Raw genomic sequence first — 20,063 nt, forward strand, 5'->3', positions numbered from 1 at the left:
GAAAATAATGAATAAGTTTCATTAATTCAAAGTATAGAAATTGACAACAAAAAATAATTAAGGACTTCAAGACTTTACACATTTTATTGGTATGACCAGTATACAAAGAGATACAGATATAATATAAAGAGTTCCTGAACCAGCAGGATACACAATAACACAGCATTCAGACTTTGTAGAGCTCTTTTACTGGATGTACGTGATCATAATCATCAATCATACTTAATATATTTAACAAAATCATAAATATCTATTTTAGTGCAAATTTCTGATTTTCAAATATCATTTTACTTTGTGCCTCATCCTCTATCCTTGTCATCGATACACAAAATTCTAAGTGTCATTCCTCATCTACTCAACCTTTTTGCTTTACCTTAAGAGGTATTTTAAAACCTCAATAAACTTAATAAAAAATTATGAAATTTTATGGTTTAGGTTTTTTAACACTAAGAATTTTGTGTTTTAGTATAATGTTTTTTTTATAAATATAACAATTTTGTCCAATCAATAAAAACAAATTTATAGCATTCAGAAAAAGAAAGTGAGGATAATAAATGGCTGTAAATTGGATATATACATGTAAATAAATGTACCCGTTAATTAACTTGTAAGGTTGCACACTTTCTGCAGTATTGTTTGACCTTTATATTAGAAAAATAGAGAACTTTATGCTTTAAATGATATGCAATTTACAGTATATGTAGGTGAATTAAAGCTTAAATACACACTCATGTATATTTCAAAACAGCACCAAATTACACATGCAGAGATAAAATACTATAAGTATTTTCATCCCAAAGGAGTGTGTCAAGAATATGAAGAAAAACAACATTTGTGAAACACAATGATACAAGCTGTGTAGAACTGAATTCAGATGTGATGAAATACATTCTGATGAATCGAAACAATACTGGAATATCAATATTTTTTCATTGGCATTTATTTTGTAAATGGTGTGTGTAGCTACCAGGATAATTTGTTAATTCCATTTTGCCATGTTCACATTTTAAAACTCATTAAATACTTTCTCTCGGACCTTGAAAATGTTACCTATAGAGTTTATAAACCTGTTGTCATAATTTCTTCCTAACAACATTTGCTAGCTCAGCCAATTGATTCACACAAAAATATTAGACAAATGAGTATAACTTCAAATGATATGGCAGCTAAATTGGCAAGAAAATGTAGTTTAATATCATAAGTGGGCAATCATAAAATAGTAAATATGCATAATTGAGGAATGTTTATGAACTATCCTGAGACAAAACGTGACAAAAAAGCAAAACATATTTTTTTTAAAACATAACTGATATGACATTCATAATAAAACATTTACTCACACAGACACACACAAATGTCAATAATAAATAATCTCATATGGTACAAGTGCATGTACACAGTTATAAAAACATGACTTGAGTCCTAGGCAACAGTTATTGTTGACTTCTGACTTCTGTTGGAAAAGTTGTTGTTTCTGGTAGACATGTAATGATAAGTTCCCCTTTGGAACCTCAGGACGGCCCCTTGGAAGGATGCAGGGGCGTTGTTGAGTAAATTGTTCATTTTGGTCTTGGTCTCCACAATGTAGTTGTTGTGTTCAGCTTCTGGGCAGTCTGACTTTTTTACACATCTACACAGAAAGAGGAAACAGGGAAATGTAAATACATTTAAAACTCATTTATTGGGAGGGGGTCTGATAAAGGTGATAACAAATTGACACTGAAACAATTGTAATAGATTTAACTGAGCGATTAAAACTTGAGCTGTAAAACTGAAAACAATATGTCAACTAAACTTCTAAAACTCTGATAACCAATGGAAAAAGATGGTACATGTATCTGTATAAAACAGATCCCACATTCTTTAATTGTTTTCTTTGGTAAGTGTTAAAGCTATAGAACTTAAACAATGGGGATGAAGTTTTTCTCCACGCATGAAACAATTATAATCATACATGTATTTTTATAATTTTAAAATTTTGACCAGCCAATTCATAAACAATTAGTGATAATGACTGAGCCATGTGCTATATAATAACAAACTCCCGAATGATATTTCGCTTTTGTTACCTATAATAACCAGCAGACGCCATGGTTACTGCTAGATTTTCCGCGGAGACATCAGTTTTTCCATGATAAATCCAGCGAATGTTGGCATTATTCCACATGTTAGACCTTTCAAAGGGCATTGGGAAATTATCATTCAGATCAGCTATCTGTACAATGTTGGATCTGTCTGTGCCTGCATAGAAAATAAAAATTCTTCATAACCAGGATTGTACTCTTTATTATCAAAGATTACTGGTTTACATCCCACCTTTAAAAACAATTAATAACAACACTTAAAAGCAAAATCAAATAGCATTCTGAATCACAGACTTGGTGAAAATGAGGAATTTGTGTTGGTATTTTCTACTATATTCTGGTCTTCATATAGTTTCAATAATGTAACCTTTTCCAAATGTTTAATCTGACATTAAAAAAAATTGTAGAAGGGTTACACAATTGCAACTTTAGTCTAAATGACCTTGAACCCACCTCCTTGACCTTGACCTTTATCTCCAGCTTGCCCATCTCCACCGCCCCACCATTGTTGTGAGAGTTGGACCCAGTCCATTGTATATGCACAGAGTCTGTTGCAGACATCTGCAGGTTGTTGGGAATGAAATCATACTCCACAGCCGGATACACTTGGTCGATATTTCCACGTTTTCCTCGTACATTTACATTGAAGATTTTATCGGACTTGATTTCGGCAGGGCGAGACAAAAGTTTGAAGACGTGACTGCGATCCTGAAATATACGCCCTGTCTGGTCCGTGTTGATGTTGAGCCGTAAAGCGGATCGACCTCCGACATCCACATAGGGATTATCCTCAATAGGGGAAGCAATACCCTCAATACCATCATTTCTATAAGTAACAGTTAAATAAAGATATTCAAATATTAGACACATCTGTAAGAAATTTCAATGATAATCTAACTTTGGCCCGTCTTCAGTCTTAAGATTTTTCAGACTTGCTTATCAAAATTATACTCAATTATTTACGTGTTCACATCATCCAACAATTTTTTACTGAAACTTACAAGTTTTTGGTGCTGTCTGTAGAATAGGGGGCATAATCATTTGTAGAAATGTTGTACCTGAAAGTAAAGCATGAAATTCAGTGTAAACCAACTTTGTTCGTGTGAGAGAAATTTTTATAAGGTTCTCGAGAGCCCCCTAGTCACAAATATTTTTTTGCCACAAACCAGTATTTGCAATATAGTTGCATTAAAAAAACAGGTATTGCTAAGGCTCAGTCAAAAAAATTGGTCAAAGTGAACCAGTTATCTCAATGCGAAAAAGTCATAGCGAATAATAGTTGGTTAACAGTATATTCTCCATCAACATAAGTTGTGAATGATAAATATGTTGAAGAAATTACAAGCTTATTGTTTTCTATCAATCATTTAACCGTGAAATCTTAGAATATACCAGTACATGTTTAACAATATTATTTTAAAATATTCCAGAAAATGTAAAACTGCAAGATTTTAACATTGATTATTTAAATAAGCATGAAATATTGACTGAGAAGTTAAGATTACCTCATTCTGAATACACAGCGACCAAAGAAATAATCACGGACTGCACGAAATAATCGTGATGATGCCAGACTCATATTCTCAAAGGAGACGATTTGGCTGCTTCTTTTAACTAACGTACTGATGTACATTAACAGTAATTTAGTTAATTAATTTAACTTACTTTTTACAAATAATTTTTTAATTTGTTAAAAAAAAAGATGTATATATAAACAATAAGATAGTTTGTTTGATGATTTATGCGGAATATGTAGGTAGCAATCAGTTCAGAAAAAATTAAGATAACCCACTAACGCGGGTATGTGTTTTTTCTGCAATGTCGCAACCTTCATATCCTGCACGAATCACCGGACTTACGTTTGCAAACAGATGATGCAGCAAACGTTGTAAATTTAAACTACTTAAGGATCTTCCGAACACCTGAGAATAGTTCTGCATACAATTCAATTTAAACCCATTCTTCTAAATTACTGAAAATTATGGATTTTTAGCATGCGTTCGACTTGAAAATGATATAATACCCAAAATACTCGTTTTGGAGAAAAATTTACTTGCAATTTTATCGCTCTGCATGAAAATAAAAGTCCCTGCAGAATTCGGTGGACCGAAGCTACAGCCATTGCGCCACAAGGGTGTACACCAAATTTTTGGTTATATAAACTGTTTCACAGTGCATTAAAATCGCCTTGTTGTGAGGTACTGTCATAAAAAAGTGGAAGTCACGGGGTGTCGAGGATCCTTGAGATGATCATGAATGTTGTTCGTCAATCTTGACTTTGATTTCGATGGCACTGTATCGTTTTTACAATGTTACTCTTAAATTAAAGATAGTAGAGAGCACTGAAAATTCAATGTGGAAGATAAAATATTATATTCGAAATATTAAAAATAATTGTAAAATCCCAAGCCAGTTTGAAAGTCATAAACACATCAAACGGTTTTAAATAACCAATTGTACTACAATTTGAATGCAATAAATAAATATTCATTAGAGATGAACATGATGAACAGATGAAAATATACAAAACAGATAATTTCTGACTTTTCTATACCATTTTAAGCAATAAACGCAGTATTATATTTTATGTTCTCCGATTCGATCTGCTCTCCGTCCCGTAATCATGCACTGTACGTTTAAGCAACAGCGAGCTGATTCTGATAGAGGGTTGTGTTCAGTACTACAGGACAAAAGTATGTTCATAAATAAAATATGTGGAATGTAAATATATACATGTACTGCGATGCATGTAATAATGATATGCAACATGGGCGAAAGAGTTAATTTTTGAAAAGACCCAATCACCCAATCTCTCTCTCTCTCTCTCTCTCTCTCTCTCTCTCTCTCTCTCTCTCTCTCTCTCTCTCTCTCTCGATATATGACACCTAACGTTACTTATGCAGGTAACCTGTAGTAGTAAAGTACATTGCTTATGTATATTCACTTTTAATATTGCATTTAAATAAAATACATTTGCTCAGAATTTAACAAAAGATCATCTTCCTGCTAAAAATGACTATAAATACTGATACAATATGACAATACTGTATCTACAATAGTCATTTTACATTTTAAAGGGACCCTTAGAATTTGATAGAAAAACATATTGGTATGTATGTGTAGAACAAGATTAGGGGTTTTGTAATTAATCTTTTAAAATTAATAAAAACTCAATTTCTTACCCAGAAAAAAGTAACAAGTAACTTGTTTGATTTACAAGCACATTTTCAAAAATGTAAACTTAAGTCTTCTTTAAATACTTGATTTTCTTCACATTCCCTTTGTTAAACTCGCACACAAACAGATTGTCATTATTGTCCACACATAAATCCAAAGGATCCTTCAGATCACAGTTATCAATGTAACGGAGAAACTGTCCATTCTGATCTAGAATGTGGATACAATGGTTGTTACCGTCTGCTGTCAGGATACGACTCTGACTGTCTGTTGCAATACCCCGGGGTACAAATGGTTTATTCTTGGTAACTGAGGGATGACCGGTGTATCTCCATCTGAGTTTCCCGTCCTGATTAACCACCACTACTGCACCAGCCCCATAGTCAGCTACACAGACGTCATGGTTTCTGTTTTCAGTGATGTATTTAATTGAACTATTACGTGAGTACAAAGGTTTACCTTCTTCATCAAATTCAACTGTTTGTTTTTCTGTAGACCGCGAGTAACGGACAACTTTGGATTGAATCCAATCACTCCTGCACATGGTAACCAGGAAATCACCAGTAGAGGTGACACACAGCTTACCTGGATTCCATCCCTGTAATCTGATCAACTCATCTGTCTGTCCGTTCTTTACTTTATTAACTGTCATTGCAAACCAATCAGAGTACAGTAGATCACCATCACTGTCTACAGCTATATCAATGAACCAATTCCATGATTTTGTCTGGATTGTCTGGAGGAGTGAACCTTTAATGTTAAAGCATTTGACATCTTTGGTCTCCCCACTCGTCCAGATCCTGTCTTCATTCAGACAGGCAACATTGCGAAGATTTTTATGCCCAGTCTGTATTGTGGCAACAAGCTCCGGTTCATTCAGTAGTTCTCTGAATGAAGTGTTGGGTCGGTTTAGCGACACAATATTCTCTCCTGTATCAGTAGATGATGGGGTAATTTGTCCAAACATCCTATGCAGCTTCTCACTGTCTATTGGGTTTGGAGTGAATGTTGGCAGTAATACCTGAACTTTCGGTGGAAATTTGCTGAATTCTGTGATCTTAGAGCTGTATTCAATGGTAGAAGATACTTCAGTAGATTTCTCAATTTCTTTTAAGGCCTGTAATGTTTGTTTTATGAGGGACTGTATCTGTTTAATTTCATCCAAATGCTTCTGTAGAATATCTCTGTGTTTATCTTTTATCTCGCTGATTTCAGTTTTCATTTTGTTGATGGTGATGTCGATTTCTCTATGCCATTGCTCTCCTTGTTTTGAAATTGTTGTTGTAAGTTTCTCATATCCTTCATCCAGGTTGGCAAGCTGATTTTCTAAGTCAAGTGTTATTTTTTCATATGTAGGGGAAATATTATTAACTAACTCTTCTGTATCCATTTTGATAACTTCTTTCTTAGTTTTGTATACTTCTGTTATTTCTTTAAATTTATGTCTTCCATGTTGTTCAGAAGCCATGCAAGAGGAACAAACAAAGATATTGTTGCAATCCATGCATTGGGATTCACAGATTTTATGTGGATGTGTCCTACATTTTGGATAAATAAGAGTAGATTTTCGTTCCTGGAATTGAACAATTTTATGTTTGTCATATCCATCTAAGATGTGTTTGCCTATACAAGGTACGCATAGGTTGACATGGCAAATGTCACAGTAGCTGTGTACTATGGCGGTCTCACAAAGGTCACATCGGTGCACATCCTGGGCACTAGAACGAGGATCCATAGTTGTTCTATAAAGAGAAGATTAAAAGATATTTAGCCAATTATACCTGCAAATATAAAAATCGTTTGTATTTAAAACAAATAAACTCTACATATGTTCTATATAATATTCCTACAATATTGGTCAGTCGGGTGTAAATGTTAAACAGCATTACAGGCCACAAAACGCGTGGCTTGAGATGATGTACAGGCCTATAAAAAAAATTCACAGGAACGAAAACAGATTCCTTACGGAGATTTATAATGGGGAATGTTTACATCTTTTCTCCATTCGGAATACACTCAGAATACATCGCGCAATATTTCAACGTTATCATCCGGGCTTTCTGCAATACAAAATCTCCGTAGACATCACATTTTTTAGCATTGTATTGAAACCTGATAAGCTAACAGGGGCGTTTTGACTGAGAAATCTTGGAAATTTTTCATACTTTTGAATGAACATCGTTTGAATCCTGAGGTATTTATAAATATCAAGCAATTAAGCCAAATGTGAATCCAAAATATCTTGGGACAGAGTATATTGAAGATAATGATGGAATTCAAATAGGCCTTTATCATTTCACTACACTCAAAATTGAGACGCCCCTTGAAATGCTTTTATTTTTCAGATGTACATTGATAAAATAAAGTTCTAATATTAACTTATGCATGATTAATATAAATTATGTCAAACATTAAATTCAAAGCGAAAGCAGTTTTTTTCAGTTGTGACTAAACTATGTTCATGAATAATTTAAAACGCCTTAGTTAGCATTCAGCGTGTTGGTTAAGTAAATATGAAATTTATGATGAGATACATACCTTTATATCAAGTATTTACATAAATCCCTTACTGTCTGGTATGTGTGCAACAAACATGACTGATCCTGCTCTGCATGTGTCACCTGATCAGAATACTGAAAAACTGTCAGAGTTACTTCCCGTTTATTGCATTGGCAAATACGGGTTTTTTGGTAATCTTGCTTAATATTTGTTCTTGTGATAAAAAAGTTTACAAAAATATTTATTCCACATGATTTCAACATTTATTTTGTATTTAAGTAAAAAAAATTACGTTGTAGATAATTAATGATAAATATACATAAATTTTAAGGACAAATTGATCTATTACAGTTGTTTACCTTTTGTAAAACACAATCGTTAACCCAACTTTATTCGATCTCTCGAATCCATATCGGCATTTGCTTTATTTCAAACAAACAAACAAACAAAAAATCTAGAAACTATGTAATCGTGTTATATTTATGAGGCCATTTGCTCCACTTGTATATATATTTATATTTACTGCATGTCTACATTTTTGTATGGATATCTAATAATGATTTTTGTATAATGAAATCCTTTTAATGAACTACTAGTATACAATTTTTAAAACAATGTTTTACTATAATAGGTAATTGAATAAACTTTGTCTCTTAATAAACTGAGCACTGGATCATAACCATGTGTTTGAACTGTTGGAGGCAGTTGGAGTATATATGCGCATTTATATTATATTACATGAACTATATATTACATACAGGTAAATATCTATTTGTACCCATACATTGCATTTTTATATAACCTGATTCACTTTTGTTTGTTGATGTATGAACCCAATTGGTTGAGAGAAAAAGGAAAAAAATACTCTGAAGATATAAATATTTGTATAAATTATGTTGGGTTTTTTTGTGGTCGGTGGAAGGTAGCAATCATTGTTGAAAAATACTTAACAAACGTCTGCAGTGATCTCTCCTTTCATAACCATATAAACTACCAACGGAACCCTGTTGTTTTTATACATGTCTTCATTTCTCACATTCATTCATCACTCTTTGTCTCTTGATTTCTCCTCAAAAATACACTGTAAGATCAGAAATGCCTTGACACTGACAACACATATTACGAATTTATTTGCCTTTAAAAGAAAACCCCACCAATACGATTCCAAAAGTTGGCATGTATGTGGATAATCATTACCTACTAACAACACAAGTTAGGCAAGTTACAGTAATTCCATATTATAGTTCACATTATTTATTAATTTGACCCCATATTTTTTCTTATGATGAAAATAATGAATAAGTTTCATTAATTCAAAGTATAGAAATTGACAACAAAAAATAATTAAGGACTTCAAGACTTTACACATTTTATTGGTATGACCAGTATAGAAAGAGATACAGATATAATATAAAGAGTTCCTGAACCAGCAGGATACACAATAACACAGCATTCAGACTTTGTAGAGCTCTTTTACTGGATGTACGTGATCATAATCATCAATCATATTTAATATATTTAACAAAATCATAAATATCTTCATCTATTTTAGTGCAAATTTCTGATTTTCAAATATCATTTTACTTTGTGCCTCATCCTCTATCCTTGTCATCGATACCCAAAATTCTAAGTGTCATTCCTCATCTACTCAACCTTTTTGCTTTACCTTAAGAGGTATTTTAAAACCTAAATAAACTTAATAAAAAAAATTATGAAATTTTATGGTTTAGGTTTTTTAACACTAAGAATTTTGTGTTTTAGTATAATGTTTTTTTATAAATATAACAATTTTGTCCAATCAATAAAAACAAATTTATAGCATTCAGAAAAAGAAAAGTGAGGATAATAAATGGCTGTAAATTGGATATATACATGTAAATAAATGTACCCAGTAATTAACTTGTAAGGTTGCACACTTTCTGCAGTATTGTTTGACCTTTATATTAGAAAAATAGAGAACTTTATGCTTTAAATGATATGCAATTTACAGTATATGTAGGTGAATTAAAGCTTAAATACACACTCATGTATATTTCAAAACAGCACCAAATTAAACATGCAGAGATAAAATTCTATAAGTATTTTCATCCCAAAGGAGTGTGTCAAGAATATGAAGAAAAACAACATTTGTGAAACACAATGATACAAGCTGTGTAGAACTGAATTCTGATGTGATGAAAAACATTCTGATGAATCGAAACAATACTGGAATATCAATATTTTTTCATTGGCATTTATTTTGTAAATGGTGTGTGCAGCTACCAGGATAATTTGTTAATTCCATTTTGCCATGTTCACATTTTAAAACTCATTAAATACTAAGTCTTTCTCTCGGACCTTGAAAATGTTACCTATAGAGTTTATAAACCTGTTGTCATAATTTCTTCCTAACAACATTTGCTAGCTCAGCCAATTGATTCACACAAAAATATTAGACAAATGAGTATAACTTCAAATGATATGGCAGCTAAATTGGCAAGAAAATGTAGTTTAATATCATCATAAGTGGGCAATCATAAAATAGTAAATATGCATAATTTAGGAATGTTTATGAACTATCCTGAGACAAACCGTGACAAAAAAGCAAAACATCATTTTTTTAAAAACATACTTGATATGACATTCGTAATAAAACATTCACTCACACAGACACGCACACAAATATCAATAATAAATAATCTCATATGGTACAAGTATGTGCATGTACATGTACATGTACACAGTTATAAAAACATGACTTGAGCCCTAGACAACAGTTATTGTTGACTTCTGACTTCTGTTGGAAAAGTTGTTGTTTCTGGTAGACATGTAATGATAAGTTCCCCTTTGGAACCTCAGGACGGCCCCTTGGAAGGATGCGGGGGCGTTGTTGAGTAAATTGTTCATTTTGGTCTTGGTCTCCACTATGTAGTTGTTGTGTTCAGCTTCTGGGCAGTCTGACTTCTTTACACATCTACACAGAGAGAGGAGATAGGAAAATGTAAATACATTTAAAACTCATCTATTGGGAGGGGGTCTGATAAAGGTGAAAACAAATTGACACTGAAACAATTGTAATAGATTTAACTGAGTAATTAAAACTTGAGCAGTAAAACTGAAAATAATATGTCAACTAAACTTCCAAAACTCTGATAACTAATGGCAAAAGATGGTATCTGTCTAAAACAAATCCCACATTCTTTAATTGATTTCTTTGACTTCTGCGGGTAAGTGTTAAAGCTATAGAACTTAAACAATGGGGATGAAGTTTTTCTCCATTGAGCATGAAACAATTATAATCATACATGTATTTAATTTTAAAATTTTGACAAGCCAACTCATAAACAATTACCGGTAGAAATAATGACTGAGCCAAGTGCTATATAATAACAAACTGTCGAAAGGTTATTTCGCTTTTGTTACCTATAATAACCAGCAGACGCCATGGTTACTGCTAGATTTTCCACAGAGACATCAGTTTTTCCGTGATAAATCCAGCGAATGTTGGCATTATTCCACATGTTGGACCTTTCAAAGGGCATCGGGAAGTTATCATTCAGATCAGCTATCTGTACAATGTTGGATCTGTCAGTGCCTGCATAGAAAATAAAAATTCTTCATAACCAGGAGTGTACTCATTATTATCAAAGATTACTGGTTTACAACCCACCTTTAAAAACAATTAATAACAACACTTAAAAGCAAGATCAAATAGCATTCTGAATCACAGACTTGGTGAAAATGAGGAATTTGTGGTGTTGGTATTCTACTTCATATAGTTTCAATAATATAACCTTTTCCAAATGTTTAATCTGACATTTACAAAAAAAATTTGTAGAAAGACTACACAACTTCAACTTTAGTCTAAATGACCTTGAACCCACCTCCTTGACCTTGACCTTCATCTCCAGCTTGTCCATCTCCGCCGCCCCCACCGTTGTTGTGAGAGTTGGACCCAGTCCATTGTATATGCACAGAGTCTGTTGCAGACATTTGCAGGTTGTTGGGAATGAAATCATACTCCACAGCCGGATACACTTGGACGATGTTTCCACGTTTTCCTCGTACATTTACATTGAAGATTTTATCAGACTTGATTTCGGCAGGGCGAGACAAAAGTTTGAAGACATGACTGCGATCCTGAAATATACGCCCTGTCTGGTCCGTGTTGATGTTTAGTCGTAGAGCGGATGGACCTCCGACATCCACATAGGGATTATCCTCAATAGGAGAAGCAATGCCCTCAATACCATCATTTCTATGAGTAACAGTTAAATAAAGATATTAGATACATCTATAAGAAATTTCAATGATAATCTAACTTTGGCTTGATTAACCTATTACCATGAAATGACACATATTGTGAAAAATTGAGAAGGGCTTAAAATTATAGTGGAAAAAAGTCTTGAACTCAGTCTTCAGATTTTTCAGACTTGCTTATTCAAAATTAAATGCACTGAGTCTTATACTCAATTATTTACGTGTACATATCATCCAACTATTATTTACTGAAACTTACAAGTTTTTGGTGCTGTCCGTAGAATAGGGGGCATAATCATCTGTGGAAATGTTGTATCTGAAAGTAAAGCATGAAATTAAATCTAATAAGTGTAAACCAACTCTATTCATGTGCGAGAAATTTTTGCGATGTTCTCTAGAGCCCCATTGTCACAAATATTTCTTGCCACAAACCAGTATTTGCCATAGAGTTGTAAAACAAAAACAGGTATGGCTAGGGCTCAGTCATAAAAATTAGTCACAGTGAACCAGTTCATCTCAAAGACAGGTAAATTGCAAAAAAAAAGTATTTGCGCTAATATTTGGTTAACAGTATATTTTCCATCATACATTAGTTGAAAACGATAAATCTGTTGAAGAAATTTCAAGCTTCATGTTTTTTTATCAATTATTTAATTATTTAACCCTGAAATCTTAGAATAAACTGGTACATGTATCTCAAATCTTCTATTTCTGTAGTCTATTTTTAATAACCTACAATACATGTATTTTCTACTAGTCCTCTTAAAAATTTAAAGGGATAATGAAACATTATCATTTTAAAATATTCCAGAAAATGTAAAACTGCAAGATTTTAACATGGATCATTTAAATAAGCATGAAATATTCACTGAGAATTTGTAAAGATTACCTCATTCTCAATACACATCGTTTATCACTGTTCGAGGGAAAAAAAGGCAGGGTCCATTGATAGCGGTTAGCTTCACCATTCACTCCATTTCCTAGATGATTTGATCTGTGAAAACAATACATGTATTATATTAATAATTATCTAACTTGGTATAAATCTATAGACCAAAGTGACATAAAAAGATACATGTACTTTAAAGGCCAAAATTATTCTTATATAGAGTGGCAATTTGTTACTAATCAAGTCATTCATTATTATTTTGGAATGCTGCAATTCTTTTGAGGGACCCGGTTCACAGTCTTTGCCACAAGGTGAAATTTCACTATCCCATCATGTAAACAATAAATGATTATTTTTCTCTCATTATTTTACGATAGAAAACGATGTTATACCTTGACCAGTCGGCCTGTTTACAGTCGACAGGTGGGGCCTGGACCAGACACTCCGCCTTAGTGACGTCCGTGGCGTCGTAAGGTACCGCCCACACATAACGATTTCCTCGCTCCGCCTGAGAATTGCACTGACCAGCTGTTGTGTACTCTGCAAAAAAAGAAAACCATTACAGAAACCTCAACAGCAGGCAACAAAATTCATTTCGTTTTCAGAGTAGATAAAATGGAAATTTAGTTCTATATAATATATAAATATGTCTAGAGATGAAAAAGAATAAAGTATGCTGGGGGGGGGGGGTGTATCAGTAAAGACTACAACATCCTGTAGTATGCAGGGAAGACAATTTTTGTGGTAATCTAGTTATCTTCTGTTCAATTCCTCTGTAATATCAAGAATTTATTGTGGAATCATTAGATTTCATGGTGGCTGAATTTGTCCACAAAATAACATCCTCCACAAATTAATAAATCAGGGTTATACAGTTGTATATCCTTTTGTAGGTATAAGAAAATACTCAAAATTACACCCCCACGAACATGTAAAGTTTAAAGCATTATATTATACGAAAAATTGTCCCCGACAAATTTAAATGATTCCACACAGTATAACTCAAAATTAAAAGCTAGAGCTTACGAGGTGCTTTTTCAATGTAACTGCTGAACACAACCCACTGGCCCCCATTGGCTGTACACTCCTGTGCGTTGTTCCATTTGGACCAATGTTTACGGCTCCCGTCCCCGTACTCTTCTACACATTCTCCGTACGCCTTCCTGTTGAAACTGCCCTCCTGAAAGTAACTGAAACAAGAAGGACATTTATAGTGGTGAAGATAAAATTGTAAGTTTATTTTAAGTACTTTTAAGTATATAGAGAGTTTATATCTTTATAACTCATAATAGATATCATCAATCATGTACATCTTATAATTTATAAATACAACATACATATGTAGGTATATCTTTTAAATATAAATTTTCCAATAAAATAATTTAAAATGCTGTTTTGTTAAAAAAAAAAAAAAAAAAAAAAAAACAGAAACAGAACTGCATTCTAAATTTTTCTTTGGAAAATTTACCTTCCACCTGAAGTGACCAAAAACAGGTGAATCAAAATATCAATAAATGTTTAATGACCAAAAAAAAAAAAAAATTAAAAACTTTGAATTTAATCATAAATAGTTGAAGTTCAAAATATGCTGAAATCTTTTTTCTGGCATTATCATGTAGATCTTGCATCAGTTCTCTTCCATGTAATGCACTTCATAATGCACAATAAAGAATTCAACCTCAATATGTACAATTTGACATACACACACACCTGCAGAGGGTGGTGTTATCAGTTAGGACAGCGATGTCCGTCCACGGGGTGGGGTGCCAGTAGGGGAAATAGTCCCGCTCCTCTGGGCACTCGTAACCATAGCGATTGCCATTGGGGTTTTGACGGGTGTAGATGGCAGCACTAACACCGAGCCCGTTGTTCTTCTTCAGTTTCTGGTCTGCCGTGAACAAGCCTTAAAACGAAGAAGAATTAACAAATTTGATATTGGTCTAAAAAAAACTCTAATCTTAGAGGTCTTGACTTTTCACAACCTTATTAACAATCAACTAGCAACTCATTCATTGCCCTTATTGACTGAGCATCAATTTTAACTGATGAATTATTTTTTAATTAATACCGGTAACCAAAATTTTTTAAAAAACTAGAGTTTTTCATTATCATAGCCAGGGAAGAGATCATCAGTGAAAGAAAAAATAAATCATATATCATGTACAAATCTACCATATTTTGGAATAATTTTCATCAATACCACTTAATTATGTTCCTTAATTTTAATGCTGACATGAAACCCAATGCCTGCATACATGTAACAGGAAATAACAGAAATTTATTCCCTATAAAAAAAAAATATTACCTTTGTTCCTCTCCCTCATGTAGCATTTGTCATACCAATCCCAAGATTCCTGCAGCACGCGCTGGGTGTTGACGTTGTTATTCTTTCTGTTCTGGGCAGTGGCCTTGTTCTCCTGCAGACTCTGAGCTCTGTTGTGATTGGGCGTCTGTGTGGTTACACCATTTCTGAGCGTGTCAGCAGTACCTTAATTAATTAATTGGATAAAATACATTTTCAGAGTACTGGTTGAACTTCAAAAACATTGAATTATAGTCCAGAAATGTGTGTCAACAAGTAAAAATATTAAAATCAATGAAATAAATGTGTGGTAAACCCAAAGCCACAAACTGGTAGATAATAAGCTACCACAAACAACTTAATTAATGATAAAATTTATTTTAAAAATGCTCAAAGAAGTCAGAAACATATACCGGTAATAAAAATCTTCCAACTTAGGCAATATAACATAAATTAAGGTATTAATCTTAAAACAAAATTTGTCATTGAAAATTCTTGGAAAATTGATTTACACAATTATCAATGAAATCACAATATTAAATGGCCAGTGTAGTCAAACATCTTAAAATCGCCATGGTAACCTACCGACGGGTGAGGACACATCGTCCTGACACATGTATTGGAGGACCATGTGACAGTTCTGTTTCTGGGGGTCAGTGTCCTCGCTCCCCCCACAGCCGTGCTGATTGGTCCATTCCAGTGTGATGTAACTCTTGTCAGTGGCCCCCGGGGTAGCTGATCCACTCTGGAAGTATTGCTGAAGACAAAAATATAAGAGAGATAGAAATTAATTTTAATTCAAAGATATAGAATGACATTTATGTGACACCAAATGTCCGTAAAGTACCGTTAGTGTATATACATGTACTAACAAGGAATAAAGTTTTCTGCTATATTTCGTCATTAATGAACATGAAGTAATTATTAGTTGTGGTACTGGTACTGAACCATTTAAATAAATTATCTTTTTCCCACCCCCCCCCTCCCCCGCCCCCCGTCTCCCCCTCCCTTTCTTACGGCCTATCATTTTTAAAATTTATTTAAAAGTATTGTACATTTAGGTTTTGCTGTAATTGAGCAAGAGTCGGTCAGTGCTTGCACACCGAGCAAGGCAAACAATTTTCCTACCGGTACTTATATCACTTTATGTCTCCTTATAAGAACATAGGAAACCTTGTTGAGTAAGTGGAGTATTTACACACTAGTTTTTAACCTAGATTTTGTCCAGTCAGCAGGAAGGTGCGTTCATTTCTGTTAGAGGAACCAGGAAGTAGTGAATCCTGGATGAGTAAGTGACCATCAGTTGAGTTTGAAATTCTGCATAAGACTACTTGGGGAAAATTACCTCATTTTGTTTTACTTTCTTCCTAATTTTTACGTACCATGAAAATAATGATGCATTAGATTTGAGTGTCATTGGAATCTTTAATTTTACTTTTCCCTTGGCATCAAGCCAAAAAAAAAAATAGGAAGGAGATTTGAAGGAGCTTATTTAGTATTTAGAACAAAGCCTGTGTGATGCTCACATTTTTCTTCTGAGTGTTCTGTTGCCGTTTTGGCACTGGACTTATAACTCAATTATAGTCTGATTAAATAATTTTTGTGAAAAATATAATTATATAGATTTAAATTTTATTGTCAATGATTAATACCATTATATTCGAACAGTCATTGTACGATTAAGTTTAAAACTGCATGGTCCGATTTTTTCACTATTACTTACAGTACATGTATCAAATAATTTTCGAAAAAACCAATTATCTTAAAAAGTTACGCCCTCTGATGATAAATAGGTTTATTCACTCCCAGCATTTTATGCATCGATTGTAAATACAACAAACTTCAAAAGTTTTATTGAACAAAATGTACACAAATTTATTTTTGATTTGCCAAAACATTATGACCTTTATTTATAGCAATGTCAAAGTCGTAATACAATCATAGCCACCTTGAAGTCAAGGGTAATCATTGAAATATGGCTTAATTGACCGGGAAAACTACTGCGATGTATTTTATTATACTTAGCATAAACATCATTTAAAAATGTTCATGAAATTAGATATAAAATCGGACCAAGCAGCGCTTCAAAGATTTTTCCTTGCAAAAGTATAGTGTACCAAGTATATGCATGATCTGGACAAATAGTACAACATACTTATATCTATGAGGGGACAAGTCTTCTTGCTCATTTCCCCTTAACATAGCTTTTCTTCAATTTACTATTCTTTTAAACTTTATATGTGTACCTGTATATACCATGCAGTACTATTGTGCTAATATGGTGTGAATTAAGACAGAGAAAGTCAACTTAAACTTGCTTATCCTTTCTTGAAAATGTGTATATGTACAGTAAAACATGCTTATAATGAAGTACCAGGGATGGGCGTTTTTGCATTGTTATAAACATAACTCCATATATATATGTAAGCTTCATAATATGTTTATAACACACGGGGAAAATGAAAATTACGTCACTATAAGCATCAATTTGTAATAAGCTTTTTTGTTGTAATTGTGTCCAAGTAGCGTAGTGGACAATGCACTCGCTTTTCACCGCTGCCACCTGAGTTCGATCCCCGTGATCGACAGTGGTTGTATGTGATAGGGTATGGCGGTCGCCCGCTTGGACAAGTGGGTTCTCTCCGGGTACTCCGGCTTCTTCCCACACCAATGACCCCCTCGCGTTTACATCAGTGCCAACGAGAGATATTAATATAAGTTGTAGAACTTGTTTATCAATCGTTGTAAAATAAATAAAGTTCAATTTATTTATTTTTTGTAATTGTGTTTTACCCTACCAGGTTACTGAGGTAGTGTTGGTACTTTTTTTATGTGGTACAGAGACAGAGACGGTCAACTATCTACTACATAACTTATATATATACCATTACTTACCATTCTGTACTGCTTGCCTTCGTCATTCCCTGATTTATCTTTGTCCACATCTCCAACATTATACCCACCACGGTTGTTGTTCTGTCAAATAAAGTACAAGTACATGAAGTTTATTTCTTTATGTTTCAATTTGTTTTTTCATTATAAACATTGATGTACATGTATCTCCCCCTCCCCAAACACCAAAAAAAGAGTACTTTGGATCATTTTTATTCATGAGGGTCAATGTTCGTGGGTAGGAAAAATTTTCTTGGTTTGTTGTGATGTAATTTTGTTGGTAGCAAGTTCTATTTCATATATAAATATTAAAAATATGCTTTCATATACATTCGTGGGGAAGTTAATTGATGTGCAAGGCTTACCAACCAAAGCCACGAACATTGGTCCCCAATGAACAATGATGATTCCACAGTATTTTTTAAAAAATCGCCAATACCATGCACCGCTACATGTATATCCCTATGAAAAAATCGGATGGAAACAACTTTCACCTTTTAACAGTATTACCGGTATTCATTTTCCCTCTTTATTAACATTAACTTCCAACATTGACAAATATGATATATCATATAACTTGACCTTGTACAAGTTTAAAGTTGCAGGCAGATTGACAAAGAGACAGATGGACAGACAAATCAAAATAATGTGCATCACTTTCTTAACTTTGATTTCTGAAGGCATAAAAAACTGAACTCACTGAATAGCAAATACAGGAGCAGGTATCAACAACTTTTAACTTTGATGTTCACATAATAGAATCTGAATTTTAAAAAAAACGGGCATATGAAATCCCCTTGTACCCTTGGAGACAAAAGAAAAAGGGGTGCATGGACTCAAGTTAATTTGTAGGAGGGAAATTCATAAATTTTTAACAGATGGGGTCCGTCATCACCTTAACTAAATCTGTCAGCAAAAAATTAACCCAGGATCATGTAAACAAGCAATCAAAACTTGCAGATACAAGTGTAACATATAAGATTCATAGTAGAATTATACAAGTGAGAGTTTCTCTTTACTCTTTGCCTACCTGTGAATCAAAAACTCTGTTGGCGTTGGCTCTGGTCGCTGTAGCTTCGTTCAATCTGTTGTTGCTACCCCTGAGCGAATGTAGGTACAAGTCGGCTGCTGTTTCATGGAGCACTAGTAAACACAGGGTGAACCCTGCTATCCATCTCATGCTGAATCTAAATATATACAACAACAGCTCAATACTGCTCTCTCACATACCAAAGAGTTATTCCCCTTTATTGGGAGTTTTTACCTTATTGTTTCAAAGATGCTCTGTTGAATACAAACAAGCAGAGACAGGGTTGTCTCTAAGACCCGGGAAGCGGGGAATTTCCCCACCTATATTGCCTTAATTACCCGGCTATTTTTCCATTTCAAACACAATGTAGCTATAAGCAAGACCCCCAGACCCCCTTCTACTTTTTCATTTCCTCCTTCTACTTCAATTTTTAGAGACAACCCTGAGAGAAAATACTTCCAAATGCTTTATGAAATTTTATAGAAGAGTTATATAGTCATTACACAGGTTGTGAGCTTTTGAGTGTATGTTTTCTTAAATTTTTACCCTCATGCACATGTTTCAGAGTCAAGTTTATTTTCGAGTCAGATCGTCGAAGGTCTAGAGGCGTGTTCTCCCCAATATATGTATACACAACAATGAAGAAATGTCAGGCATCTTAAATAATTCATCAAAGTTCTTACCTGTAAATTGTTCCTGCTCGTCACGTTAATGTTTATCAAGTGAATACACACCTGCAAAATAAAAATATTCATTCGCGATAAAATGAAAGTAAAAAACGAAGTGCCAAAATTTTGTTTAGTCAACTAACATTAAATGCATGCCTAAACATACCAGTATCAATATGCAAATTAAATCCAAGGTATCGATTTAGTTATATTTATAAATTAGTCGTGTGCAGTAGTGATTAACTCAACTGGGTTACGCACTATATCAGTTCGCGGAATATTT

The 20,063-nt window shown here is 33.6% G+C and overlaps 2 protein-coding genes across 3 annotated transcripts; both read right to left on the reverse strand.

Annotated features, from left to right (window-relative positions):
* Positions 1–65: 65 nt before the first annotated feature.
* On the reverse strand, positions 66–20,056 carry LOC105317257 (protein DD3-3). Of its 2 annotated transcripts, none has more exons than XM_066081862.1 (14): positions 19,947–20,056; positions 19,796–19,846; positions 19,113–19,269; positions 18,086–18,166; positions 15,776–15,947; positions 15,194–15,376; positions 14,599–14,791; positions 13,915–14,078; positions 13,281–13,428; positions 12,889–12,993; positions 12,259–12,315; positions 11,624–11,997; positions 2,070–2,241; positions 66–1,630 (listed from the first exon to the last, which is right to left on the reverse strand). In XM_066081862.1, the coding sequence occupies exons 3-14, from the start codon at positions 19,260–19,262 to the stop codon at positions 1,423–1,425; spliced, it is 2,007 nt and encodes a 668-aa protein (XP_065937934.1). In that variant the 5' UTR covers positions 19,263–19,269; positions 19,796–19,846; positions 19,947–20,056; the 3' UTR covers positions 66–1,422. The 2 variants fall into 2 exon arrangements, with proteins under 2 accessions (XP_065937934.1, XP_034305150.2); XM_034449259.2 differs by lacking the exons at positions 66–1,630; positions 2,070–2,241 and adding exons at positions 9,117–10,713; positions 11,163–11,334 and having other exon boundaries at positions 19,947–20,053.
* Positions 4,175–7,895, reverse strand: LOC105347238 (uncharacterized). The gene is made up of 2 exons (XM_034449261.2): positions 7,800–7,895; positions 4,175–7,003 (listed from the first exon to the last, which is right to left on the reverse strand). Exon 2 carries the CDS (start codon positions 6,994–6,996, stop codon positions 5,326–5,328), a length of 1,671 nt encoding a protein of 556 aa, XP_034305152.2. The 5' UTR covers positions 6,997–7,003; positions 7,800–7,895; the 3' UTR covers positions 4,175–5,325.
* Positions 20,057–20,063: the final 7 nt, after the last annotated feature.

The sequence above is a fragment of the Magallana gigas genome, chromosome 4 (assembly GCF_963853765.1).
Source record: "Magallana gigas chromosome 4, xbMagGiga1.1, whole genome shotgun sequence".
Classification (NCBI taxonomy): Eukaryota; Metazoa; Mollusca; class Bivalvia; order Ostreida; family Ostreidae; genus Magallana; species Magallana gigas.

Excerpts from the sequence above, each read along its gene's own strand:
- LOC105347238 (XM_034449261.2), bottom strand. The coding sequence starts at position 6,996 with ATGGATCCTCGTTCTAGTGCCCAGGATGTGCACCGATGTGACCTTTGT.
- LOC105317257 (XM_066081862.1), bottom strand. The coding sequence starts at position 19,262 with ATGAGATGGATAGCAGGGTTCACCCTGTGTTTACTAGTGCTCCATGAA. Across the intron at positions 2,242-11,623 it reads TGAAGGTCAAGGTCAAGGAG|GCACAGACAGATCCAACATT; the intron begins GTGGGTTCAAGG and ends TTTTCTATGCAG. Across the intron at positions 1,631-2,069 it reads GCGTCTGCTGGTTATTATAG|ATGTGTAAAAAAGTCAGACT; the intron begins GTAACAAAAGCG and ends CTTTCTGTGTAG.